Below are 27,756 nucleotides of genomic sequence, written 5' to 3'. Positions count from 1 at the left end.
ACCACTGAACCAAGCTCCACCAGAGGACTAGCTTTCAATCTAGCAGTCAAGTGTTTACTTCACAGAACCTCGTCTGTTTGATCCCATTGAAACATCAAGCGCTTGATTATGTTTAACTAAGAAGATTCTCCTTTTTAAGGAATAAGGCACACATTTCAAAAGATACTCAGAATGGTTGGGCGGTTTTTGATCAACCGAGTTTGGGGTTTCTTTTTTAAACTGAGTACCCTTTCAAAGATAGCATTTTTCTGCTTTTTCTCCCATAAATGGAAAGTGTAATACCAAAATATGCCAAGGTGAAGATCAAGGTAACTCAGCTCAATAGAAGGTTTTTCACAGAATTTTGAATTCTCCAGATGTTATGCTCATACTCTTCAAATATTTAAGGGTAGCGAGGGCGAGCAACAGTATCCTTCACGCCTGTGTAGTTTTTAATTTATATAACGTTTCAAAATGGCTTCTTATAAGAGGCAGGCATAGAAAGGTGTGAAATGTCAAAGGGTTAAAAGAAAAAAAAAACCACAGAGAAAGCAATTCTACACCACCTGAAATTCATATGCTGCCTTTGTTCCTGCAGAGAAGCTGTTACAATTGCCAGCGAAAGCAGGACGAAAGGGAGCAGGGACAAGGAGTGGCAACAGCAGCAGCAAAAGAGAGAGAGAGAGAAAAAGCTATGTTATTGAAATCTCTGATATCGCGTTTCATCTGAAGTAGCTGGTCCTTGTGTTGGGTTGAAGAAACTGGGGAAAGTGGGTTTTTATGGCACACCCCTGTAGTGTAATCAGGAGCGCTGGCTAAGCAGAAGTGACAGCAGCGGTTTGGGATTAGGGTCAGTAGCAGCACACGGCTTGCAGCTGAGAGAGAAAAAGGAAAAGGAGGGGGAGGCATTGTGTTTGCCAGTGGGTAGGGGCCAGCTGGTCGAGGGACCGCCTTGAGGTTTGAAAAAAAAAAGAAAAGATCCTAAAGTTTCAATGCTATCAGAAATAACACATCTGCAGCCAAGGCTGATTAACCACCTAGCCACCCAGAAAAACAAGGTTTCCCTTTTTTTTTTTGACTCTCATGTAGGTCAATTAGCAGGTGTCAGAGGACTTCTTATAAAGTGAAAATTACGACAGGACCCTATTTCACCCTGGACTCTGCGCGACCTTGTGCTCATTAATGGTCTGCTGCAATCAAATGTTAGTGCCCCTCTGAGATTTGGGATAATGTTCTACCCATAATAATGGCGCCATGTAATGCAGCTGTAAACGCAAATGTTTGGCTCTCAGTGACACTTGTGATGGGTCTGAATCCATTTGCGGTCAGTTTATTTTGGTCCGGAAAAGCGCACAAATAGCAAATAAGAGCAAGCGGACCACTTTAGCTTTGATTGCATGCTGCCCCCTACACTGCTTTACTTACCCAGTAATGTCTTTTAGTGTTTATTCTTGGTAATTTGACTTTTTGTTAAGAATGTGACCACTCCATAAACCCTCTTCAGGACTAGTCAGGCCTGACCTTATCTCTGCTGCTACAGGGCAAGAAATGCTAGTTTGTTGCAGGGTTAACTCACACAGACAACCATTTACACTCGCATTCACACCTATGGGCAATTTAGAATTACCAAATAAGCTAACCCCACTATCTGCATGTCTTGACCAAATCTTAGATTTGAATCTGTGAAACAACAATGCTAACAACCACGCCACTGTGTTTAAAGACGTAACCAAAGAAGATTTAACATTCTGGAAGAATGCATTCCCCTATTAGATCCTGAACAAGTACGCGAAATTCAGTGTGTGAAGTCTTTTTTTCAGTACAGAGGAATTAGACTTTATTTGCAGTCAGTAGACCTGCAAATGGTTGGTGTTTGTGTGTTACCAAAGGAGAGTGGTGGAAAAAGTTTTCACATCATTTATGTTACTGAAATTGGGTGCGCCATGCTATACATCTTTAATATCAAGCACAGTCAGAGAGTCAGAGATGTCAGAGCATATGTGCTGGACAGGCCACCAACAAGGGGGCATTATCTCAACTCCCACTGTAATTTTGTCTGAAAAAACAGAGTGCATTTATACCATGACTTACTGTTTGGAAGAGGAATTCCTGTACAAATTCAAGCCTAAACAACTTACTTTGAACAACCCGTAACTAATCACAAACAGGCATGCATAATATATTTATTTCTAGGTGCTGAAGTGGATTAATGACCTTACCACAACACACAATTCCATTTGTTTTATAGATTTTTTTTTGTGATATTAGGCACAAAAATGGTCTCTTTTTAGTTCCAAAGAGATGTATACATGGGGGTTGAGATATTTGTATTTGTTATATTTTTTAACTGCAGATAAATAATAATATTTTTTTTACATAAGTTACATTTCTGATAAAGATTAGCTTGCAGCAGTTGATTTAAATTTAAATAATTTTGTAAAGTAATTAAACTTTTTGAGGAAATATATTAAAGGCAAATGATTATTGATGATTTTTTTTTTTCAGTTTCAAAACTTAAAGCTACTAAAACTACAGCATTGGTGTTATAGTGAAGCTGACACAAGTGCTCCTCCTGCTACAACTGCTGTCACTGCATCTGCTGAGGCTGTTGCTATGTGACTACTTTTTCAGTTACCAGGTCAGACAACTCAAGGCCTGTAAGTTAATATTTGTATTAATTTGTGGGAATATGAGAAAAACATTGAATGATTATGTTGACTTATCGCCACAGCAGTATGGAGATCTAAACATCCTGTCCAAACATTTTTTAACTGCTTTCAGTCCGAGCATTTCTGTCAGGGTCACAGATAACTTCGCCCAGTGTGGGTGAAGCATCATTTGCTTCAGGTGAGGCTCAATCTGCGGAACCGTTGGCAACTGCACCTTTGTCAACTTCATGTGACTCATTGTTAACCTTTGAAGCTGAGAACATGAAGACCGTTCCTGACAGCTGAAGCAGTGCCACACATCATGGGCGTGGTTCAAATGTGCAGGCTCGTTTCATGCTGCTCTTAGAGCCTCACCCAAATCTTCCTCTGAAGAGGCAAAGTCATCCGTTAATCTGGCAGCGGTCTCTGAGGCTTCTTGAGCAGCTGAGACGGCGTTGTTTCTGCAAGTCATTTCAGATCCAACTGTGGCATCATCTGTAGCAGCGTGAGTCAAAACTGTGGCACAATCTGAGGCTGATTCTTTAGTTGTTTTGGTCTTGCCTTCTCCTGCCGATTTCACCAGTGGTGGGGACACTAAGGGTACCTGAGATTATGTCACTGGATGACGAAACTTTAATCTCACTGCAGAAGTGTAAACCAAAAGGCAATACACACAGAAAATCATTCACTCAAAACTGGTGGCATCACACAATTTACAGGTGCTCAAACACGGGTGTGCCAGCGCATCACTTGGTGTAGTTCTCCTTTGAGGATTCAGATGCAGCAGCATCTCCAGCAGGCTGACAAACTTTATCTTGTCCTCATATGTTTCCACATCTGGGTACAGCTGCATTTGGAGACATATTTCATGTATATTTAAAACACCCACTTCCTGACTTACAGATGAGTTAAATTCAATTTTACATCCACAGTACAAGGACTACCTACCACCACCAGGTCATACAGACTTTTGAACTCAGTCGCTTTGCCTCTCTGAAGTGGGAATCCAGTCCCAGTCGGTACGCTTCAGACATCTAAAAAGTAGAGAATGTATTTGAGAAGACTTTAAAAAAAATCAAAAACACAGAGAGAAAAGGAAAATATCCTTTGATTTGTGCATTTCAGGACAGCATTGCAGACCTCGAGTCCACATGAAAACCTCAGGAGATCTGAGAGTGGAAGACAAGAAGTAGTGATTAGAATGATTTCCTGCAAATGTTTGCATATTGATAAGAGTTATTGACATCAGATCAAATTATCCACAAGGAACCAAACGTAGCCGAAGTTAGAACACAAATCTGGAAACAAACCGGCATCCAACAGGCTGTATGATGTAGCTTTGTTCCACATCAGCAGCTTTTATGGCTTATTGAGAATTTAGTTTAACTGTGAATGGTTGGACTTCCTGGTTTACCAGCATGATATTGCTGGGTTTAATATTTGATGCCAGCATTCTTCAGAGAGTTGAGCGCAGAAAACAGTCGCACGGACAAAGGAAAAACTAGACTGTGTTATTCAAATATGTTCAAGCATGCACATTTGCACCCTACATTAGCAGACAGTGCTTTGTGGTAGACTGATGATACCTGCTATGTTATGGGTTTAATCTCATGAAGGGAGAGTGGATTGCGGGGTATCTTCTTTTCTAATATGTCTAAATCCGCGTGTAGCCTTTCATGTCTAGCAATACTAGACAAGTGTGCCTTTTTGTTGAAAGTCCTCAAAGAACCGACCAATACTCAGAGGGTCACGCCCGCTGATGTTTTTCAGCATGGTCAGCTGGAAAGAAAATATGAGACACTGGGCATGAAATAAAGACAAATAACATTTAATGTTTATGATGAAGTGTGGTGGACAAGAATGACCCACCTCTCTGTTGGGCTTCTGGAACTCATTGGCGATCTTGAATATCTTTATGGCCAAGAACTCTTAGGTAGTTCTGCACTTAGCGACTTTGCTAAAGCAGCCATCAAAGCAGAACTGTGAAAACAGGTATTCATTAATTCTGCTGGACAAGTCCTAAGAGACATGGAGAAAACAGCTACACTGTTCCAAAAAATAGTAATGTCAAAGTATCTTACTGTATATTTTACAGTTTTGTACTGTCTTTCTAGAATATCATTAAATTTACATAAGTAGACTGTGATTTTATATGTCAAAGGTAAAATAACATAACATCACTGTAAAACACAATTTACTTGTTTTTTAAATATATTTTTTTGTATATATGCATATTTAGATTTTAAAAATACATTCAGAAATGTATCATAATTTCACAAATATTTGTCTGTTATGTGAGAGAATGATCTGTTAAATTCAAATAATACTATGGAAAAATATATAAAATGATCGAAAATTAATGAGAATAATCAATAATTAAAGGAGTATTTGAATTATAATTTTGCTGAAAATTTCATGTCATCTAGGTCTGATTCAATAATTCAGAGGTAACAAGTGAAAATATAAATAATAGGAATAAAAACTAAAAAAAACATATAAAACATTGCACGGCCACGCTGTGCTAATTATATATTTTAAAAAATAAATGTAGAGGTAGGAATTGCAACTAATATAAATCTCAAAGTATTCACAACATTCCTGAACAGAAATAAGCCTCTGCACCTGGGGTGAAGGTGTGGCCATGAAAACATTGTGACATGCCACTGGATGTTGGGCAACATTATAACTAAGCATCGGCCAATAAATGTGAACTAACAACCACAAGGTCGCGGGTATGGCAGCCAGAGATGGGCAGTAACGCGTTACTGTAATCCGATTACTTTTTTCAAGTAACGAGTAAAGTAAGGGATTACTATTGCAAAAATGGTAATTAGATTACCGTTACTTTCCCTGTAGGAACGCTGCGTTACTGCGTTACTAAAACCGTGATTTTTCTGCGAGAATGTCTCATGACAATGACGTAAGCGAGTGCGACGTTCGTGACAACAGCTGTGCGCAGATCAACAATGGATAATATATCGAGTGCGGGAGAGAGTATGAGCGTGCAGCGTTTAAAGCGTGGAAGTACTGACCTTACTTTGAGTTTGATTCCATAAAAAGTGACAAAAACATTAGTGTCCGTTGTGCGTGGGAAGAAAACTTCTTTTTACAGCGAAAAAAACCCTAAACTTCCAAGCAAGCACCGAGTGCGCTACGACGTAATGGGAAACTCACAGAGAAACTCGCGGATTCTTCCACTGACCGCGCGGCACACCTGCACCAGGGTAAACCTCCGCCTACCCCATCCTGCTTTACAGGTGAAAATAGAGCAACAGGACCGCTGAGTCTTTGACTTTATTTATTTTCTGCTGTGTTTTACTTGCATCTATTTGAAAGAGTGAGTGTAAACACAAAAAATATTTTATTTTATGTGCTGGAATGTGCAGAAAATAGGTTTAAATGTTAAACTAATTTATTCAAGTCAGAGAATGTTGCATATAATTAAATTTTTGCTTGATGCATAAAGTTAAAAGATTAAAACTGATAAAACAAGTTAAAAAAAGAGACTTTTCCATTTGATTACATTTTGTATGATGGATTATGTAGAAAAAGTAGAATTGGGCTGAAAGATCTATCGCTTTATCACCTCTTCAGGTTGTAAATCGTGTTTTTAAAAAGTAACTAAGTAACTAAGTAATTAATTACTTTTGAAAATAAGTAATCAGTAAAGTAACGGGATTACTTTTTTGGGGAAGTAATCAGTAATTAGTTACTGATTACTTTTTTCAAGTAACTTGACCAACACTGATGGCAGCACTGTAGCGCTAATCCTAATATAAAAGTATTCTACTGTGCATTTTACAGTTTTGTTTTGTTCTGTTCTTCCCGCAGGCGATACGGTCTCTCAATCACACCACCACACAGTACTGACCCACACATGGTTCTTACACACACACTGGACTTTCTGGACATTGTTTTTGCACAACACTGGTCACTATATTCTTCATTTCCGGTTAATACTTGTACAGCTGCTGTTATTGTGTATATATTTATTTATATTTAGATTTCTTCATACATTCTTATATAGTTCTATATTGTGTATTTTGTTGTACAGTTATTTTATTTTCAACTTTAATTTATATATTTTATCTTATTCTTTCCCAGTTAAATTTACCCTTCATTCTAATTTGTGTTGTACAGTTATTTCATTTTTAACCTTAATTTATATTTTATTCCTTCCTAGTTAAATTTACCCTTTTTAATTTTTCATATTTATTTCCTATCTTATTCATAGCCTTTTCCTTTTTTGTTTTCTTTAGGTCACGAGCAGTTGTCCAAGCATTTCACTACATATCGTACTGTGTATGACTGTGTACGTGACAAATAAAATTTGAATTTGAATTTGAATTTGAATTTGAATTTTTTCTTCTAGAATATCATTAAAGTTACATAAATAGACTGTGATTTCACATTTCAAATGTAAATTAACGTTAAATCACTGTAATGTAAAAAAACACAATTTTCATGATTATTAAATGTATCTGTCTGTACATATGCATATTTAGATTGTTAAAATACATTCATAAATGTATCATGATTTCACAAATATCTGTCCGTTATTTGAAAGATTGAACTGTTGAATTCAAATGTAATGCTATGGAAAAGTATATAACATGATTCCTATAAGCTTGTGTTACATCACATAAGTATTATTATCATTTACGGCGATCGTGACTCAAGAGTTGGCAGTTTGCCTCGTGATCAGAAGGTTGCTGGTTCGAGCCCCGGCTCGAACACTCTTGTTATTGTGTCCATGGTCAAGACTCTTCACCTACTGCCAACTGGTGATGGCCAGAGGGGCCGATGGTGCGATATGGCAGCCTCACCTCTGTCAGTCTGTCCCAGGGCATGCAATCCATTATTATTTAAACCAACTGTTAACTGTATATTTCTGTACATTTACGTATTATGATTCATATTGTTACATTCATTGACCTTGTTTATAGGTAATTTCATTGTTTGATCACGTTAAAATGTTCCTAATTTAATGTCTAAAAGCACTTGGAAAAGGCAGAATCCCATGTAAAATTAGCGCAACAAACTCTATTTTCATTACTGAAAATAACCGTATTTTCATGAGAAAGTTATTTTCTGTTATTTTACGGTAGTATTTTGGTGCCCCAGCTACCAGAATATTACTGTTTTTTTAGGATTTGTTTTTTTCCCCTATTTATAGATAATTTCATTGTTTAATCACATTAACATGTTCCTAATTTAATGTTTAAAATCACTTGAAAAGGCAAGATCCCATGTAAAATTAGTGCAACAAACTGTAATGTTATTACTGGAAATAACCGTATTTTTAGGAAGTTATTTTCTGTTATTTTACGGTAGTATTTTGGTGCCCCAGCTGCCGGAATATTACCGTTTTTTTAAGATGTTTTTTTTAACAGTGTAGCTATAGTATATTCAGTCAGCACTTGATGACATGCAGGTATGAAATCAGTATATCAAAGTATAAACCAAAGTATATCAGTTGTACTTTATCAATTTTAAAAACATACATTGTTTCACAGCTCCCATTTGTCACAGAACTGTATAATTTGTTTTTTAGATCGCAAGCTTTTATTCACCCATTTGATCATAAATCTAAATGTAGCCTGAGGCAGATTTCTCTTTATGTTAAACATTTTCTTTCTGTTTTCAACCTGTTCTCACAACTTTACTGGGATTTAATAGAGAAGCATTAATTGGTAATACTTAGTTTTGTAAAAACGTAAATATGGGAAGTCGAAGATAAGAAACAGTGCAAAATGACTTCTTCTTTACAGGCTACTGTCTACTATATAAAAACAGAAGCATACTTACACTAACCCTATGAAAAAGAAAACTTCAGCAGACAACAATCACTAAAGAATAGATGTACATATTTCAGCATGCAGCGTAGGACAGGAACATTTTGCAGTCTGTAATATGTGAAAACATGTTGGTGTGCAGTGTCTCTCACCTATTTGATTTGAAGATCCTGACAGCTGCAGGTTTTGGTTTGCGAGGCTTGGAAATGACATGTTTTTGTCAAGGTTTGTAGTTTCAAAGTACTCGAAAGCAGCTTCACTGTGTTTTTTGCCTGAACAGATGAAACCAAAATAAAAGAGTTCTGACTGAGTTTCCAAGTATAAAAACCTTTTGACACCATTTTGTTCCATTGCATTAAAAAGATGAAGTCTTGAATTTGAGTCAGAGTCCAAAGCACATGCATCGCTTTTAATTCAAAACAACTGAAAACAGAGGGGACACAGGAACAGCGATGCAGGCAGTGTTTGTTTAAATATTGCCAATTCTCATGAAGGGATAAGAAAAGTCTCATCATTTTGTCTTTCCTGTGCTCACTCTGAAATAAAACACTATATAGCAGTTCCTTAAATTTTTTATACATTTAAGTTATACTCTGGGATGTTTTTTTTTTTAATTTGGCAAATGGCGCCTTCTAGTTTGGCATACATACTGTAATAATCAGTGCAGAATTTTAATGTTGTGTTCCATTGCTTTCTGAGGTGAGATATGCCAAAGCAAGCGCTTAGATCCTGCAGATCAGAGCATTTGAACGTCGACAACACACTTGAAAGGTCCTAAAGTTTGATTTATAGGGGTATGCCTACAGACTGTCGACTGCCGCAAACAACAGCCACTTTTATAGTTGCTAAATAAATGACGAAATAATCTTTTACCTTTTCTGTAATGCAACAAATTCCAATTTTTGTGATTTATCAAACCCATTACCAGTGGAAACCTTCCTCTGTCATAGCTGTCACTCTATAAAACACAAAGACAAGTAACATCACGTAAAATTTCACATATTCAGCAAATGCCCACTGATAAATCCATCATGTGTAGCCACTAGGGTAACTCTCTCTCAGCTTCCAGTGAAATGAATCACCTTGTTCCTATTGTAGGACTGGAGCTGAGCTGCACAATGTAAACTAAACCAACTGTTCTAGCATCCACCAAGCTTTCTGTACCAGCAGTAATGTATCTTTGCAGTAATTTAAGCACAAGGTTGTCATTACTTTTTACAGTAATGCATGAGCTGAGTTTCAGTTCCCTTGGTGCTAGCGAACAGTTATTTGACATGCCATTAAACTGGCAATAGTGACACTATCTTTGGTGTTGCTTTAAATGAAATCGGCAGTCGGGATTAAACGACAGCATCATACGCTTTCATTTTAAGCACCTTAAGACAAATCCACCCCCGTGTGTTCTGACCCAGAGAAACAAATCAGTCATCACTTCTGCGTTGGCTGTGTCACCCTCCACTGTTGCCATCTAGACAGCAATCTAAGTGAGATTTGGCAGCCGCTGGGCTACACTTGCCTCACCTCGCTGAATCATGATGTGTGATATTTACATAGCCATAAAATCCCCTCCAGAAGTGAAATGCTCACTGCTTCCCCTAATTAAGCACAAGCAGACATAAACATAGACACAACTTCACACAGCGTAGGCACACATACGCACGAAGGATACAACATTATACGTGCGTGACTTAACGCTCGCACAGGCACACAGGAATAGAAACTTTTCTGCATGCACACATGCAGAAAAAGACCAATTCACTTAATGTATTACTCGCATTGCTCTAGGCAAAGGGAAAGGTAGATATCAGAGTTAGTAAGCATCGAGTTTTCCATCTGTCAGAATAAACAATAAGATATTTAGATGAGATAGTTGTCTCCCCTGCTACTCTTTTCAGTCAAATACCTAATGTGAAATTGCTGATCAGTATAAATCCTGTAATATCACCTCTCAGATAATACTACCGGCCTGTCTGCTCACTTCATTAGTTGAGATTGAAGGCGTTTGGGGATAGTAAAAACAGGTTCAGTGCAATATTTATAAGTGGGAACAGTAAAGTGTTGAGAGAGCTATGATTTTACTGTCAAAGCTTGCAGTGAAATGCAGATTGCTGCACAAACACCTGATGCAGACACATTTACACACACGCACACGCACACGCATACACATACACTCTACGAATAAGTCCAGTTGAAGAGCAGTCCACTCTAGATTAACTTGTCACTAAAGTTGAGGACTACAGTCCTCAGGGGTTGTCTTATCCCTGCACAGATTGGCCTGCTAGCTGCTCCTTGTTGTTTGGTGAGCTCTTATCTGCCACTTGGAGCTGTGGCAAGTCAGACTTGGATAAGAACACATTCCTGACATCGCCGACACACTCAAAAAAAGTATTTGTGTTTAAAATGGCATTCAGTCTGAAAGCTTTAAGTGTAGGGTAACAATTTTACAAAACAAGCTGAAAGGTATCTTTAGAATTTGCATATATACATTTACCAACCACTTTATTAGGTACACCTTTACAGCTGCTTCTTAATGCAAATATCTAATCAGCCAATCACATGGCAGCAACTCAGTGCATTTAGGCAGACCTTTTTGAATCTGTGCCACAAGAATTAAAGCAGTTCTGAAGGCAAAAGTGGGTCCAACATAATATAGATGGTAGCTAATAAAGGTGTATCTAATAAAGTGTCCAGTGTTCATTACACATTTTACAGATTATATTTTTATTTTTCAAAAATTTACTTTAAGTTTATTTTTCTAAAAAAAGCAGTTTTGATATTAATATTAATATTAATAATAATAATAATAAAACGTTCTTTTTTAATAAAGCTTATAGTTAGTGTTCTCTTGATTGCCTAAGACTTAAGCGTATATTTATTTTCTTACTCCTTTTATATTTATTTATTAGCTTTTTTTGCACTGATGTAACCGGAGCTTGTCATCTTCCTCTCTGTATGCTGCACTGGATATCTCAGAGATGACAAAAAAGTTTACTTTGACTTTTTCAGGCAAACCCGAACCATCTCTTAGTGTTTCTTCTTCACTCATTTCTTTCCACTAACTATTTAAACGCCAGTGCTGTATTTAATTATTAGTAATTATTAAACTTTGTGTCTCTCTTCCATAGTTTGCCTTTTGGCGTGTCGCTCTCTTCTCTTTCCCCTCTCCCCCCAGTCTTTAGTGGCTGATGACTGCCCCTCCCTTAGCCTGGATCTGCCAGAGGTTTCTTCCTGTTAAAAGAGAGTTTTTCCTTCCCACTTTTGCCAAGTGCTTGCTCACAGTATAGGCTACTTTGACCCGTGCCAAATGTAGAAGCAGCCCCTGGTTTGAAAAACAGACTGAGAAGCCCATTGTAACCGTTCCTATCTTGGTGTTTTAAAACGCCAGGAGGATCTTAACTCTGAAACCAAGGGACACTTCACACTCTTGTTGTAGTGACTTGTCAGTCACATGGTATGGATGACCTATTCTTCATAGGGGACCGTTAATTACTGAGTGAACACTGACTTTATATTCTTTAAGACTTAAAATTAGTACTTGAGCCTATAAACTTATCAGAGTGTTTACTGAGGTCTTATTGACATCTATACTATATAACTACTTTTTGCAACCAGAGGATTTGCCCACCACTGGCCATATAAAACATAGCAAGCTTAAGACACCCACAGGCTTTACTTTTTCAAACCCAGAAGCTAAAAACTATCTTTTGTGTATTGATTGCTGATTGGAATCACTGCATTAAGACACCACAGAGTGACTCATTCAGGAGTGAAGTACATCTCCTCGCTGCCCCAGGAGGCAACAGAGCCTGATGGCATGATAAAATACACCAGCGACCACTGAGCTGGAAAACTGTCAACTACGACCTTGGCTGAAACTGACAGGTGTCTAAAAGCACATGCATGACTGAAGCTTAGTAATAACTTTTCAATGAAGGATGTGCAGTAAAGGTCAAGCAGAATTTGCAATCTCATAAGCTGCAGAGCTGCACGGCAGGTGTGAAGTGTATATAAAAAATACAATTTAAAAAGGCTGACCCATTTTCCAGTGAAAGGAGCAGTGTAGCCCGCACAGACAGATTCACACACACACACACACACACACACACACACACACACACACACAGATTGTAGTGCACTACAACAGTTTCTGTATGTTTATCAGTCTTCATTTAAGCTTGCTTGTAATTTAAGCTAAACAGACACATCATCAAGAAAGCGGTGGGGGTGAAAACATCTGAGGAAGGCTGTGTGAGATTTACATCCGCCCGTCTCAGGACAGATTATAAAATTGCTTGAGATCTCATTTATTCAAACTTCTTGGATGGGTGATGACCGCAGCAATATTTCATTTTTGTAACTAATCATCAGCCTCTCTGAGAGACACAGCACACTTGTTTTTCTGTGTGAGTCACAACACTCCCATCCACAGGATAGGAAACAAATAAGTCAATAAGGTAAATGTTAGTATGGCTTGAGATAATTTCTTCAACTCTGTGGGGATCTTTGAAGCTGTTACAGCTGCAAGCGTAATTACGCCGACTGCAACAATGACAAGGTTGCCCTCAGGGGATACGTAGCGAAGTAGCTTGAGCTGGTGCTAATTGAAGAGGAGGTAAATATGAGTGCACCATAACAGCTTCTTCTTTAAATACATAATTGAGTTGAAGGGCGCTTTACCATTATTCCCATTGCAGTTTTTATGTTGTAAATACTACAGGGTGATTTGATTTTGTAGCTGGTTTGTTTTTGCAGGAAATCTGACCTCAATCTGTCTTACAGTGACATCATCATTTAATAAACACATCTTGTTTCCTCTTTAGTGAAAACGGTTTTTCTTCGCACTAATCTTCCTGTCAAAATCTAACGGATGATCAGAGTCCGCCAGAGTAAAGTACGCCTGTAGGTTTTCTGAGCAGATCTGTGTAAATCTCGATAACTGATATGTTTGTAGTCATAAGCCTTGGTAAATAACTCAAATTCAAAACAAGGTATGTAAAACAAAGACTCTAGCTAAAGCTTAGATTGTTTAAAAAAAACCCAACCTAAATACCTCTTCCATTAAAATATTTTTGTTCACTGAAGCCATAAAAAACAACAACAACCCGTAAACAAACTGGAAAATGATGGTGACCCGTCAGCACGCTATGTTTCTGAATAACCAGTTTAGCTTAGCCAATTCCATAAGCCTGTGTGAAGGACCTCAGATAGAACTGTGTTTTGAAAAGAGGTAATCCAAGGCCTCAATACATCAATCATGTGGTATGGATGTATAGATAGCACTTAAATCAAAGGATACTAAATAAAGCCGATTCTCACCTCTTTACTGGCCAGTAGGTTCTACAATGTGAAGAAGAGAAGGAGAGCTTGTTTGTCTCAAGTACATTTAATGGCTTGTTTAACTTAAACTATGCAACATGCCATAATAAACAAATAAAATGATTGTAAAATCTGTCCAAAAATAAACATTAATAGAGAGAAATGGGTGTATTACTGTTACAGTTCAAACAGTATTTTATTTCAGTTTTTCAGTACCTTTTTTTAGGGTATATGTGAATACTGGCTTCCTGTCTGACACCAGTGTAAAATCAATAAACTGTATTCAGCACTGTAACCAAGAGACTCTGGGAAACAAATCTTTGTGTGTATGGCAACATCAAGCCAAATAAAAAATAAATTAAAATATAGCAAATAAATGCACTGACCAGTATACACTTTGAGGATAATAATAAGATAATAAATGACAGCAAATAAAAATAAATCAATAAATAAGGGATGGATGAGCAAATCGATTCCTGAGTGGTTAACTGTTGACACTTAGTCTCTAGTGGGCATTCCAGGCTCCAGTTGCCTAGGTAACCCTCTCTAATGTATTTATCACCCTGTCATTTGTACTCTCACCTCAAGTTTAAATTGGGACCCGCCCACTTTACATTGCCAGAGGTTATTTCACCCTCCACTGGTTAAAGTTGTCAAATGTCTTTCACTTTCTATGATCTTTTTAAGCTTTTCAATATTGTTTAAAAAACTGTCATGCTAATAAAGCACCTTTGAATTGAACTGAACTGAACTGAACTGAACATGTTTAAGTATCCTGAGGTCTATTAGTTCACTGTCGGTGTTACAGACAGTGTGTCAAAATGATATCAAATAAATCTGTAGCATGCCTGAACTGATGTGTCTTTTTTTTATTGGTTACTATACATATATGCTCATACTGACATGTCTGCAACATTGTAAAATGTTCCAGCGCCTATTGGTCAGTATAATAACTATTAAATCACCTAATCCGGAAGAGATTAGATAACACGTAAAACCTTTGGCTTCAAACCTTTTTAAAACTAGTGATTATTTATCCAGATGTGTTACTTTTTTTTGTGTAATCCTTTTTTTTTTTCATATATTTTCCACGCCTCCACAAAAAAGTAATTCTATGAACAATTCATTTTAGAAACACGAACATGAAAAGACAGCTTCATTGCTCTACAATTATCAAGAGAAATAGCATAATTTAACATCTTTAAGATGTAACTAGGAGTACAGGTTGTCAGAAAAAACCTAAGAAGTCAGCTTTATCATGACCCTAATTAGTCAGTGTCAGCAAGCTAAACCTGGTGTTCACATTCACAGTGTTTGTAAAGAGAGAAGCTGAGTGTTTTGGGCCATTCAAGGACAAATGTGGTTTAGTCTGGTAATGACGTTCAGCAGATGCAATTAGTTGTACATAGTCAAAGTACTTTTTTTCAGTGCTTACCAACCCATGACAGAAGCAACTGGCTGTTGTTTATCTGCTATGACTCATACGTCTGGACTAAAGTTTGTTTTTCTTTATAGTTTTCCTCTAATTGTGAGTTCTGTTTTTCTTTGTGGACTGAAAGCGGTAAGAGACTTGATTGGGATGTCACTAGCCCACTCTCTGGTCTGCTTAGCTCTGCGTTCTCAACACAATGACAGGATGCAGGCTGCAGGCAGTCTGGGCCAGGGCTTGCTGGCGTTTGGGGTACAGTGGTGACCAGTTACCCACAAATGAATATAAAGACTTTAGTCTCAAAGACAGCCAGATGGAGAGAAACGAGTTTATTTCGGTCCATATATAGATCCTGTGAATGTGCCTGTAAAAATTGAGTGGTCTGTTTATTTTTGAATGTCTTGAGAATTTTCTGATGTGAATTTTGTTGAATGAAAGGAGAAGGACTTTTCCCTTATTGAGCGTCTTGTTGAATTATTTTTTTCCCACTGGAGTTTCTGAGAATAGCTTGACCCTTTAGTGACTGACCAGCAGGCACATTAGACACGTCAAGCCCCTTTGAGGATAAATCCTGTTGTCTGCCCCCGTCTCCTTGGAGACTCAGGGGCAGCCAGTGCAGAGGTTCTTTCAAAAAGTATAATCTGAAAAAGCTTTCCTCTCCAGTAAAACCGAATTCTGGCTATTTCTCAAGTGAGAAATTTGGTCAAAGTGCACTGGCAAATTCTCTAAGGTGTGCTACCTGTTCGCTCGTGGATGCCAGTCGTTGCTCAGTGCTGTTTGCGGCCAGGGTTCAGACCCCGCAGAACCAGCTTTGTGAGTGACGCAGGGGAATTGGCGTCAACATTTTGCTTGGCGAGCTTCCAGTGTCATGAACTGGAGGGAGTGCGAGGGAAGGGAATGGAATGAGCAGGAGAAAAAAAAGAACAGGAAATAGAACTAATATTTTTAACTCCTGCAATGCGTCACAGAGATATATGGCCCCATCTGCTGAAAATAAAGGCATCCAGAAAGAAAGGAACCCTCAGCCAGGATCTGATGTTATTCGGTGACATACTATTTGCCTCAGGTTATGATTCCATGATGTCTGTAAGAGGTAGTAAATATCTCCTTGTCTATTTTTGTAGCTATATTTTTATTGCCTTTCTATGTATAGCTACAAAAAGGGCCGAGATGCTGCGCATATGTGTGTGTTTAACTGCAAAGACTGTTGATTCAGCTGGAGCCTCCTGAACGCCTGACAGCCAAGTGACATCCTCCGTCACTGAGTGCCGGTGTGCAATCATGACTCAATAAGTCCAGGAAATCAAGGGAGAGGCGGAGAGTGAAAGAAACACACATTGGGACAGAGCAGAGTGAAGAGCAGTGGAGCAGAGGTTAGCCGGCCTTGGGGGTTTGTGGGCTCCAGAGCTGAGCTTCAACTTGCATACATCATGTTCCAAGACCTCCCTGGAGAGTACAGAATGTGTGAACATGAGAAACCCTTTGGGTGTGTTGGTTCGAACCTGGGTTAATCTTCTCTTCATAGGAGCATATACACAAAGTCAAAACACTGAAGTGTGATTGGTCATAATAAGTTACTGTGTCTCAAAAATATCAACAAGGGAGTGTTGAGCATTATAAAACAAGGTTACAAATCTTGACAAACCACAGTTATTGCACACCATAAACTGCACGCAAAAGATAGACATAGCACAGAGCCTTCTACTGGTATTCTTACTACTGGCCAGCAGGGGGCAACTCCTGAGGTTGCAAAATAATGTCGGCTCCCTTGTTCTATGACCTCAAAAACCTATTCACTAGCTGGGCCTATGTCCTCATTTTAGGTTTGACAGCGTTTTAGTAGATAAAGTAAATGGCTTGGACGTGAATTGAACTGCAGTTTGGGGAATACCTCGAAGGCGACTGGTGGCGGCTCCCGGGCCTAGCATGTGACTGAGTCACGAATTTGGATTTTGCTGATCTTGCATGTTTCTTAACCCAAACAATGCTTTAGCCTTCCACCTGATTGGCAACCTGTCCAGGGTGTATGGATGGATGGATCAAACAACTTCCGATGCTTGGTAAATGTATTCATTGTGGGAAATAAAAACCTAGATAAACTCCTGGTAAATCTAACTTAAAGCACTAACCACATTCTGAATGGGAAATTACCTTTAAGAATGTTTAAATTCATATAGTTTACTGATCACAATATAAGCATTAATTTTGCTAACTAGCAGGTTTACAAATGAAACAGGTTTTGTGTCATTTTGTAGGTAAATTACAAGTCTAAAAATGGCATGAAATCAAACCATTACAACCTTTATGAACAGTTACTAAATTACAGTTTCACTACAGATCTCCAGCATTGTACAGCAGGAATGACGCCGCCAGGTGCGTGACCTGTCGCTCTGTAAAAACTGAAGAGTTTGTTTTGCCAGAGAGCTCAGTACCCATCTGCTGAAGCAGCTCCTGCATTCACGCCTTCATTATTGCCAAATGTTGTCATGTTCTCTGAGGAGGACTAATTTTCCTGTGCAGAGTTTTTTTTTTCTTTTCTTAAGGTTTATATGAGTCAGTCAGGAAGAAATATGTTTGCGTCAGACCTCCACCATTAAGGTCAATATTTTAACAAGGGCAGGGTACTGGCTCGTGACAGTTGTGCAATTAAGGTAATAAATTTTCTGCGTATTCCTGTGTTACACTGATGTAGTTATTTTAAACTGTTAGCAGTCGGACGTACCGCCCACGGGACATTGGATGGTTTAGGGGACTAATAGGACTGCTAAGGGGTTAACAGTAAACTTATCCATGCAGTCTGGATATGCTGAAAGATTTATTTAACCAAAACCATGTCTACAATTTGCTGAGTGAAGGGAATTAATTGACATGAACAATAAAAATATTTGAGGATCTTGGCTTTGTGTTATCCAGGCCATAAATGTATCACTGTAAGGGTACGCACTGTAGCTGAGACATGGGACGATATCAACTGTAGATTAAAAATGTGGAGTTACAGTACAGTTTTTGCAGGTGGCAACATCTTTAGCACTGTCTGTATTTTCCCAGGTTGATAAATCCCACCCATCTGGCATCTCATCTAGTCAAAATGAATAATTCACACCTGCGCACAAGTCTGTTTTTTACCTGTAGTTACTTTCTAAATACACAACATATGCTGAGTGCAGTGATCTGATTTAGCCTGAAGTACGCTCATCCACTTTGGTTGCTGTCAGTTTGGATATTTGTGTTGGGGGTTTGTGTACAAACCCACCGAGAGAAAAAACAAAGGCACCAAAAAAAGGAGAAAAAACTGGAGGTATGAAAGCTTCCTGCTTTTCAACCGAGCCCGTACGCTCGCTCTCTGCAAAGAATATCTCGCCTTTTCTCGTGGGAGCCCTCAGATTTAATGAGCTCAGCTGTTCAAGGCTATCTGCTGTTTAAGTTCTTCTGGGAATGCTCCATGTATGTTTTTCTTTTTCTCCCGGTAATGCCAGCCGTGCCCCTCCTCTTCGTGCCCACAGGGCCGCCGCTTCCTCCCAAGTCTTTGCTGTGGCAGAGAGCTGGTGGAACATTCTGTGGGGAGGCTAAGCCACAAGAGCCAAATAAGAGGTTTTGACCAATTAGAGAGCATTTTGAGCTCAGGGTTCCGGTTTGGATGGCAAACTGAGCGGTTCACAAAAAAGTGTGAAAGCACTGAAGAAGTTGGACGCAGGTGAGGAGGAGAGGGGGAGGATGGGCTGAGGCCGCCGGCAGATCCTGACCATGAAATGCCAGTAAGAATGTGTCACTAAAAAGCCCATCTATTCTCCCTCTTGGCAAACCATCCCCTTGTTGAGGGAGGGCTTAACTGGAGGGTTTTTTTTTTTTTTTGGTTAGCAGCATATGCTGTCTTGATTTCCTCCTATCTATCCGCTTTGATGCGGGTGGGAAACAGAAAAGAGATGTTTTTCGTATGAAGGCCGTGTCAAGGATGAGTGGATTTGCAATGAATTAGGGCTGGTTAAAAAATAGAAGCACTTACTGAGTGCGCGCCGTCCTGCAACGGAGATGGAAGCCGGGCCTCGATACACTTGTGCCAAAGTGCCCAGCTGTAAGCCCCTCTCAGCACCGATGAAGAAGACGTCTCCGCAGCAGAGCCAAAGCGTGTCTTTTTAATAGAAGAGGAGGAAACGAGATAAAGAGACATCCACCGACAGGCGTGAAATATCTGCCGTGGGAGAGCTTCGGCTCTGACTCTGCGATGACCTATCTCACTACCGAGAACAAGTAGCAATTATGTTACAGAAAGGGGCATGATAGGGCAGGATATGGGAGCACTGCTTGTTGCCCCTTGCTATTCAAAGTTTACAGCCACTGAGGTCAGGGTTCAAATGCAAGACTCCCCTCAGGGCTGTTTTTAGATTCACGCCATCGCACAAAGCATCCTTGTTTGAAATTGAAATCTGAAATAGATTCTCTCTGATTCACAATGTGTTACTGCTTTTCTCTTTCCTATTCATTGTTTGTACTATAAATAGAGGACAACCTGAGAACCAGTGTGTTAAACCCAGTCAGGTTATGCAACTTATGCTAACACCAAATCCATTTTGGTGAAGATCACGTCCTCCTCCTCACCCAATTTCCCCAAGAGGGCCCAGTATTGCTATCTAATTCTCAAGCCCATAATTGGATCACACTATTCATACCTATATTTTTTTTTCTTTCTATGTGTGTGTGCACATGTACATATCCTGGCCTTTCCCAGCTCTGCGAAATAGACAGTACTGCCCAATAGGTCAGATTACATGTAAAGGGCAGCAGGGAAATGTTTTCATTTCGCACTGCTGTGAAAAATGTCAATAGAAATAAATCTGTTTTTCTCAAATGTTTTAAAACAATTGGGAAAGCCACAGGAAGGAGTATCTTTATACCAAAGGATCAGCGTGATGTTTTGAAATATCGCTTGTCTTTTTTTTAAGGAGGGACAGAGAGGAGCTCAAAGGAGCAAGTGAATTTTTTGCACCCTGCTGGTAGATTGTTTTCAATATTTTGTTATTTACATGACTTGCTTTAAGACTGTAAATGCAGTTAAAAATTACTTGTGTTTCTTTTATTTCTCTGCCCTTTCCTTCCCTTTTTTCTCTTTTTCTGTCAGGAAATGTTCCCAGGATACCTCATCCTCTCATTGGGTCCCCCGCTCACGCAGCTGGGATTATGGAGAGAGGCTAGAATACTTATAAGGCCGAGTTCAGCGCTGCACCGCAGACAGAGTCGGACCGTGTCTCTCCGCCAATGCTGCTTGTCAAAGCAACAAAATAAAAGCGGCGGTACGTCAGGCCTGTGCAGCTTTTATTTGTCTCTGACTTATTGTTGTGGATCGACAGACGGGAGCAGAGCGACCTCCATCAGCGCTAATGATGACAAATGAGCATGCTGATGAAATTTCATGATGACCGTATTGAGATGTGAAAACAAGAGAGGAGTTTATGTGCAGAGATTTTTATGAGACTTCGGGGGAAAGAGTGATTACAAATGAATATACTCGACTTATTGTCCGCAGCCTCCCTTGAAAACAATATCATTGCGAAAGCTGTCATGTGCCCTGTTTGTAAATGAGGTGAAAACGACTGGAGCTCAAGCTCATTGCTGGCATCTGGTTTGTGGTGCTCTGCTTGTATTCTCGGGTGACGGAGAGTGAGAGTAAGCTGCGGAGGCAATAACAAATCTGCACTCTCATAAAAGGGCCTCCAAAGATTCACTCTAGACATCTCTGTTTAGGTCATTATACACGCTCCAAACTTTTACTCAAGTCCTTGCGCCGTGCCGCGGTGGTTGGTGGTCAGTGGGTCCACCCAGTCGCTGCAGAAGCGCCGACATGCCAGCTCGCACCGCAGCGTCGTCCATTCTCAAGTTTAAAAGTAGCCCTGGTTTCCCAAATCCTCTTGGCACCTTATTATAGTGAGTCTCAGTTTATTGCTGGTAAATTCATCCCAAGACCCTGTTTAACCAAGAAGGGAAACCAGATTGTTTGGTGTATAACATGTTATTAGATTTTCTACTGTTTTGTACTTCATGCTCTCTGCTTTGAATTACAATTCAACTCTGTGTCCTTATGTCCTGTTTCCCTCCCCTCATCTCTGATCCATCACAGCAGATGTCTGCCCCTGGGTTGGTTCTGCTGGAGGTTTCTTCCTGTTAAAAGGGAGTTTTTTCTTGCCACTGTTGCCAATTTCTTCCTTGTGGGGGTTGTCTGTTTGTTGGGGTTTTCTTTGTATTATTGTAGGGTCTTACCTTATAATACAAAGCACCTTGAGGTGACTGTTGTTGTGTTTTGTGCACTATATAAATAAAATAAATTAAAATTGCATCCACGTATCAGCGTAGATGTGTGCCACTCTTGTCTCTAAGTGCTGCATTTTCTTCTCCTTTGTTCTCACTCATATGATGAAGCACTAAAAAAATCCATGTATGACTTGATTCGACTTGACTTTTGTTGACTAAAATCCTCTGGGCTTTAAGCTGGTTAAAAGCCATGGGCTCATGTTGGTGTTAGTTGTGTCACAACAATACATGTCACAGGTGCCTAGTGCCCACTCGCATTTTCTCAGACTCCCACAAGCACATGGGAATATGGTAGGGAAAAAAAGATTGCTTGTTTATGCTGAATAGATGTGTGGACAGCTCATATTTGAGTCACAGACTCATGACCTCTTGGGATTTGGAAATGAACCTGCCACAGTTCTTTAGAACAAGTTTCTAATCAGTAATAATGGACAGCAATATGCACTAACTTTGCTTTTAAATGAATGGATTACGCATGCAAAAGACATCCATATTAAATACATTACACATAAAGACACATATTTGTAATAAATACAGAGGATTAGTGGGGACGCAGGTTCTGTCTTGTTATTTTTATGGAAGTATTCTTAAGGAATAGGATATTAGGATTAGAGAACTACATAAAGGCACAAATTGCAGTTGTCCACCTAATGCCTTCAAAGACCCAATTGTGTTGTTCCACTCATCCATGTTTACAGCTGAGTTGTGTTGATCTTTTTCCTTTTTTTGGCTGAACTAACGTCGATCATCTCGGCACTCTGGACTGACCTATAAACAAAAGCAAAAAAGAATCCTGCCCCAAAAAAGAGCTTTTTAAGCCTCATTTTTAAGTCCTGGTGACATCAGTCCATCTGTACACGTTCATTTTCTTATCCAATTTAGGGCTGTTAGTGGGGCTGGAACCTGTCACCGCTCTTGAGGCAGGGTACACCCTGGACAGGTCTCCAGTCCGTCACCTGGCTAAGACTTTGAGCCAAACTCTTTCCAGGAAAGTTTGAGGCTTTGTTTTTCATTGAGGCAAGTGTGGCTGTACAACTGATTAATAAATCTTTGTTCCACTCTTTTCAGTCAGATGCAATAGTCCGTCCCGCTGCGCATTCACAAATACCAATTATTGTAGTTTTAAATTTCTTTGTCTGTGAGACTGAGAAATTAAAACAATTCAGTAAATGAGAATCTTATAGTTTATATAACTTTTGTTTGACAGTTTGTTGGACTTGACTCAAGTGCAGACTTATGATTCCACGACTTTTCTGGGTATTGCCCTTAATGCAGGCCCCACAATTTTATTTTCTAAGTCATATAAATATTACATGACTGCTTTTCACATGCCCAAAGAGCATTCGCTTTAAATTCACCTGTATGTTTAATTCAGGGATCATTTCAACCGTCGCTGTCTTACTTCCGGCCAAAACACAGATGGGGCATTTTGGTACATTTTTATTACTCTTTCACACCCTTCAGATAACACCAGTATTAACGATTATGAAACTAGAAACCACCTGTCACATTTGCTTAAAGCTAAAACAACAATTTTTTTAAGTGCAATATTCCATATTAACGGAACAAGTTTGAACACTTCGAGCCTTTATCCGAAAAGTCATGGACTAATAATGAGTAACTCTTATCCTGCTGTACCCTGGCCTCTTCAAGTTCAGCAGGTAAATATTTAGTGAGGACTGTGATTGCTTGCAGCCAGGGTCTATTCATCTCTGTCACAGAGTAATAATGGAGAGCTGTGAACACTAATGTGCACGAGGGAAAACACAAAAACATGCTCTGCAGACAGACATGTTTGCGTTGCTTGACCAGGATTGACTCCATCACTTCATTGTGCACTAATGAGGTTTTATTTTGAGTTAATACTGCAGCACTATTTTACAATAATGTTCAGCGGGATTTCATAGTTTCAATTAAAGTTGTTTGTGCCATTCAAAAGAGGCTGTTGGTGTGAAAATATAGCCGCTGCCAGACAGGAAAACCTTTATAGAACACACTCGAGTACATGGATCTGTTTTCCATTAAGAACATACAAGTAGCTCAGTGAACAGTCATGGCTTGCATCCAAGGAAAGGTTTCCTTAGGGTCTATTAAAGATGGATCACTTCAAATGTTGATGTCAGCTACATCAAGTGACTTTTCTTTGGCTTCCCCAGAGGTCAGCTGGTGGGTAAGATTCTCCTCTGCACTTAGAGGTACGAGGTAAATATACATCTGTGTAAACAAATGTGACTGACAGTCTGAGGCGGTGTCATGGGAGCACAAGGGTCTCCATATGTGGATAAACAGAGAAGGGAGGGTTGTGTCTTTCTCAGTATAGCATGCTCTTATGGAGAGAAAGGGAGTCCATGTTTGCCTGTCAAAACGGAAGAATAGGAAACACGGGCTGCTTGCAGGGTCAGTGGGAGCGGCTTCAAACCCTCCTTTGTGCTCTCGGGCCTGTGCCGGAGACAATGTGGATAATGAGGGAGGATTTTGGCCCAGGGTGCAATGCACATGGACACACAAACACACAGGGGAAGCACCTCACCCTGGCCCCGGGGAACCTAACTAGCCAGCTGTCTCAGCTTCTGTCCCCCTGGGGCCAAGCCCTCTGTACAGATTATGCCCCAGAGAGAGACGAGATTGATGTCACTGGATACATCGTGTGGGCTGTTCAAAGTCACTATTGCTTGATAAGAATAAGTGCACATTATAGGACAGGTATTGGTCCACATTGTTTGCTTTCTGTCTCAAGAGGAATCAGATGACATCTTGGATGGAATAAAAAAACAAACAAACTAAAATTCAGCTCATCAAAGTTAATCTAATTTCAAAGAAATGCCCCAGTTCACACTCTCTTTTAAGTACCTCTAAATCCTACATATATCCTACTAAACTAGAGATATATCCTACATAAAGACATTTAAAGTAATCTTTTCTGTATTTACTCATTAATCATCTTCATGAGGCCAACAATGCGTTACTGTGTCAACCTTCCAGCTCATATTCTTAATTTATTGCCATCAGTGAAATGAACGCCAGGTTTACAAGTCTGTCCTCTGCTCGTAAAATGCCAACATCTGCAGCAGCCTCTCACTGCAGCAAATCAAAGCCGAGCAATATGGAAACTAATGAGTTAAAAACAAGATTCTACTTTCGTTTAGGGGGCATATAAAATAGTAGAACATCATGTTTTCCAAGATCACAATTCAAGCCATTTTACCCCCGAAAATGTGTGTTTCGCCTGTTCACCAGCGCTGTGGCTCATTTTCAGTTTGTGTACAGGTCACGGGAATTGGATACAAACCGGTTCCTTCGTCCCTGAGTGACTGAAGAGACTAAAACAAACAGCAGCACTTTTCATCAGGCAGTGTAAATGTTTGTGTTTGAGAAATCATGGGTCTAGAGGACCTCCGGGGACTCTCTGAGGTGGCAAAGACGAGAAAATAGTTTAATTTAGCCCATCTGTGATCCCACTCATTGATTATTATTTAGATGAGAGGACGGGCTTCTTCCCCCTGTTGCTTTCAGTAAGCGCAATCCGAAAGAAAGAGAAGCCGAAAGTCTTCAGGACGTTATCTAACGGCCTCTTGTAGCCATGAGACGTTTATGAGCCCACACCGACGTCTGTAAGGACTGGACGGGGAGGGACTTTCGGGACACTACATGCGCAACAAGTCCAAGGGCGCATAAACTGCGTGATGACAAAGAATGACAACACGGCATGCAGCGGTTTAAACAGGAGCACTTTAAATGGATCGTGAAGGGAATATTTCTTGATTTCTCCATGCTGCCAGCGCGAAAGGTAGTGTCGCCGAAAAGTTTGACTTTGAAAACGCACTTTTGGAAGTTTTCTCCAGAGCACATGACAGAAGCCGGCTTGTAAGACTGTTGTTCAGAAATGTCAGCATTTAAAACCCGCGATGTTTAACTTTATTCCTGGTTTAAAAGCAATAAAACAGCGAAAGTATTCAGCTCATTACAGCGCAGCAGGTGACAAGCGGGGTTTGGGATCTGGACTTCGGCTCAGGAACGGAGGAAACTTTATTGTAACGGGAGTCAATGTGAAATGGTCCCTGTTTGTCACAGAAGCTGGGACGACATCACTTGAAAATAGCGGGTTTCTTTCCTTTTTTTCCCTTTCTTCTTCTTATATTTTAAGTTATCTCAGTCCACAATGAGGGCGCTGACTTTATTGTGCGTAATAGTCCTGCTGTGCAAGTCGAGCCTGAGCAATAGAAACTGCCCGGATCTGATCATTGACAGCTGTCACTGCTCCGTTGAGAGGTCCAAGGAGTTGAGCAGGCAGCAGGTCCGAATCAAAGTTGTGTGCGACGACGTGGATCTGATGGACACCTTACAGCCCAGCTTCTTACCCAACAGGACCGTTTCGCTGTAAGTAGGAGCAGTCAAGACTTTCACGTCACTAATATAAAGCCCACACACGAGGTAGTGTGTGTTTGTGAGACTCAACATATAACGGATTATCAGAAAACAGTGTGGGAAAAGTGCAAAGATAATTTTATTTCCTCTATTTTCCAATTCATCTACGGAGTCCCCGGGCCCCGTTAGGGCGTCTGCCTGCATGCACAAGAGCGTTAAGTGTTATAAATTGATTCCACACAGTTAAACAACTTTGACATAATTTACCAGTTAGTCATTTATCGAGTTGCAGAAGAATAGTACACATCAAAGAATAATGTTACCTTGCACTGTTACCATAAATATGGCAGCCAGCCTTTTTGCAACCTTATTACATTATTACCATTACTGCCCCCGTCCACCCAGCCCCACTGCATTAAGGATGCCACTGAAAGGTCACTAAACTTACCCACGATACACTCTTCTAACAAAATGATTTTTTTTAAAAAGTTACACATCAGATTGGTTCCAGTTCAAAAGTCAGAGTGCTAGCAAAGTCGCTGAGGTAATCCCCACAGTCATGACGTATAATAAGTAAATAATAATGTATAATGTAGTGTACCTACTATTCTTCTTTATCTGCCAAACCTTGAATTAACCTTGTAGTAACTTGCAATTTAAAGAATCTCTTTGTTATCATATTCTGTTTTCCACACTGTAACTGATTTCTGTGATTAGAACAGTATTATGGGGAGCGCCAAAAGTAAGATACTATTATAGGTTTATACGGTTTATACGGGCATCCAGCTGCCAAAAAGTTTCTGTTAAATATACAGAAATCTGTTTACACTGCTCCGTTTAAAAAAATAAAATCAGGATATTATTATATACCGCCTTTTCAGTTTGATTTACTCTTATTGCTTATGGTTAAAGAAATGAGGCCTAATTAATAATTAATATAATTAATTAAATAATAAAGAGATTTTATAACTGGAAAAACTGGTCAAAGACTGATCGATAAGTGAAATGAGATCACTGTTAACTCTGATGATCAGTCTATTATTTGGATGGATTAATTATACAATTTAGCAGCTTTTTTTTTTAATTTTCTTAATTCAATTTTTTAAATAGCAATTCTAACCCTTTTAACAGTTTTTAATGTGTTAGTCTCACATTTCCCAAAAGATCAGCAGGTGAAGAAAGGAGAGATAATATGTACAAAGAAATGCAAGAAATGGGTTGCACATACACACATATCAATAGAAGGAATGACAATCACAAACCACATCACAAAAAATGGTCCAGATGAGATGCTCTAGGTTCAATAAGTTCTGTAATTTATTCTGTTCATATGGTGCAACTCAGTCTGTCAGCATTCTCAGAATGTTTTCTGGTGGGTTACTGGGAATTAATCCATCCTGAACTATGCTCTGATGAATGACAGTTTTATATTACAGTCTTATGCATTGGCAGAGCAGGAGGCATTTACTTCTCTTCCTGTTCCTGTACTGATGGGGGTGTTTAGTATGCTGTAATGAAGAGTGATCACTGTTTGTCTACATGCTGTCTGTAATTTCAAAAGGGAGAGAGCAGAAGCTAGTCCTTGTAAAATCCTGCTCTTATTACTAGATCACTAATTCAAATGATAGTTTGAAAAATCTAAATCTATTCCTTAGTGTGTTTCTGGACCTACTTTCAGATCTACCTTCCCCCTGTTAGTGACAGTCAGACCTCATCCATTGCTCACATCTGCATAAATCATTCTCCCTACCCTCGGTGCTGTTTAGAGGTGCAGTTACCTTTACTGTATTGAAAGTCATTCAAACATTCATAGATTTTGCTCTTCCACACCATCTTGGAGAAACCTCTCTTAGTATTCATCCGTGTCTCTCTTGTGGATGAAATAGCACTTCAAACACTTGAGGGGTTGATAACTTCCCCC

At 39.5% G+C, this 27,756-nt stretch overlaps 1 protein-coding gene and 1 long non-coding RNA gene across 5 annotated transcripts in view; one reads left to right on the top strand and one right to left on the bottom strand.

Moving 5' to 3' along the window:
• Positions 1–204: 204 nt before the first annotated feature.
• On the bottom strand, positions 205–19,365 carry LOC121815273. 2 transcript variants are annotated; one of them, XR_006054959.1, is made up of 4 exons: positions 19,171–19,365; positions 8,575–8,694; positions 3,576–4,607; positions 205–3,474 (listed from the first exon to the last, which is right to left on the bottom strand). It is a non-coding gene; the product is annotated as an uncharacterized LOC121815273 (long non-coding RNA). The 2 variants fall into 2 exon arrangements; XR_006054958.1 differs by lacking the exon at positions 19,171–19,365 and having other exon boundaries at positions 8,575–11,104.
• Positions 19,366–24,968: 5,603 nt separating this feature from the next.
• LOC102313184 (adhesion G protein-coupled receptor A3) overlaps positions 24,969–27,756 on the top strand; it is a 193,059-nt gene continuing 190,271 nt past the window's right edge. Inside the window, exon 1 of one of the 3 annotated variants that reach the window (XM_042225375.1) lies at positions 24,969–25,847. In XM_042225375.1, the coding sequence (XP_042081309.1) occupies positions 25,630–25,847 (218 nt within the window). In that variant the 5' untranslated portion in view covers positions 24,969–25,629. The remainder of the gene's footprint in view (positions 25,848–27,756) is intronic. The other 2 variants (XM_042225377.1, XM_042225376.1) reach the window with 2 other exon arrangements.

Source organism: Haplochromis burtoni, unplaced genomic scaffold, assembly GCF_018398535.1.
Source record: "Haplochromis burtoni strain Fernald_Lab_line unplaced genomic scaffold, NCSU_Asbu1 Contig_170, whole genome shotgun sequence".
Taxonomy (NCBI): domain Eukaryota; kingdom Metazoa; phylum Chordata; class Actinopteri; order Cichliformes; family Cichlidae; genus Haplochromis; species Haplochromis burtoni.
Note: the sequence above shows the minus strand (reverse complement) of the source record. Positions and strands in the feature narration are given on the sequence as shown.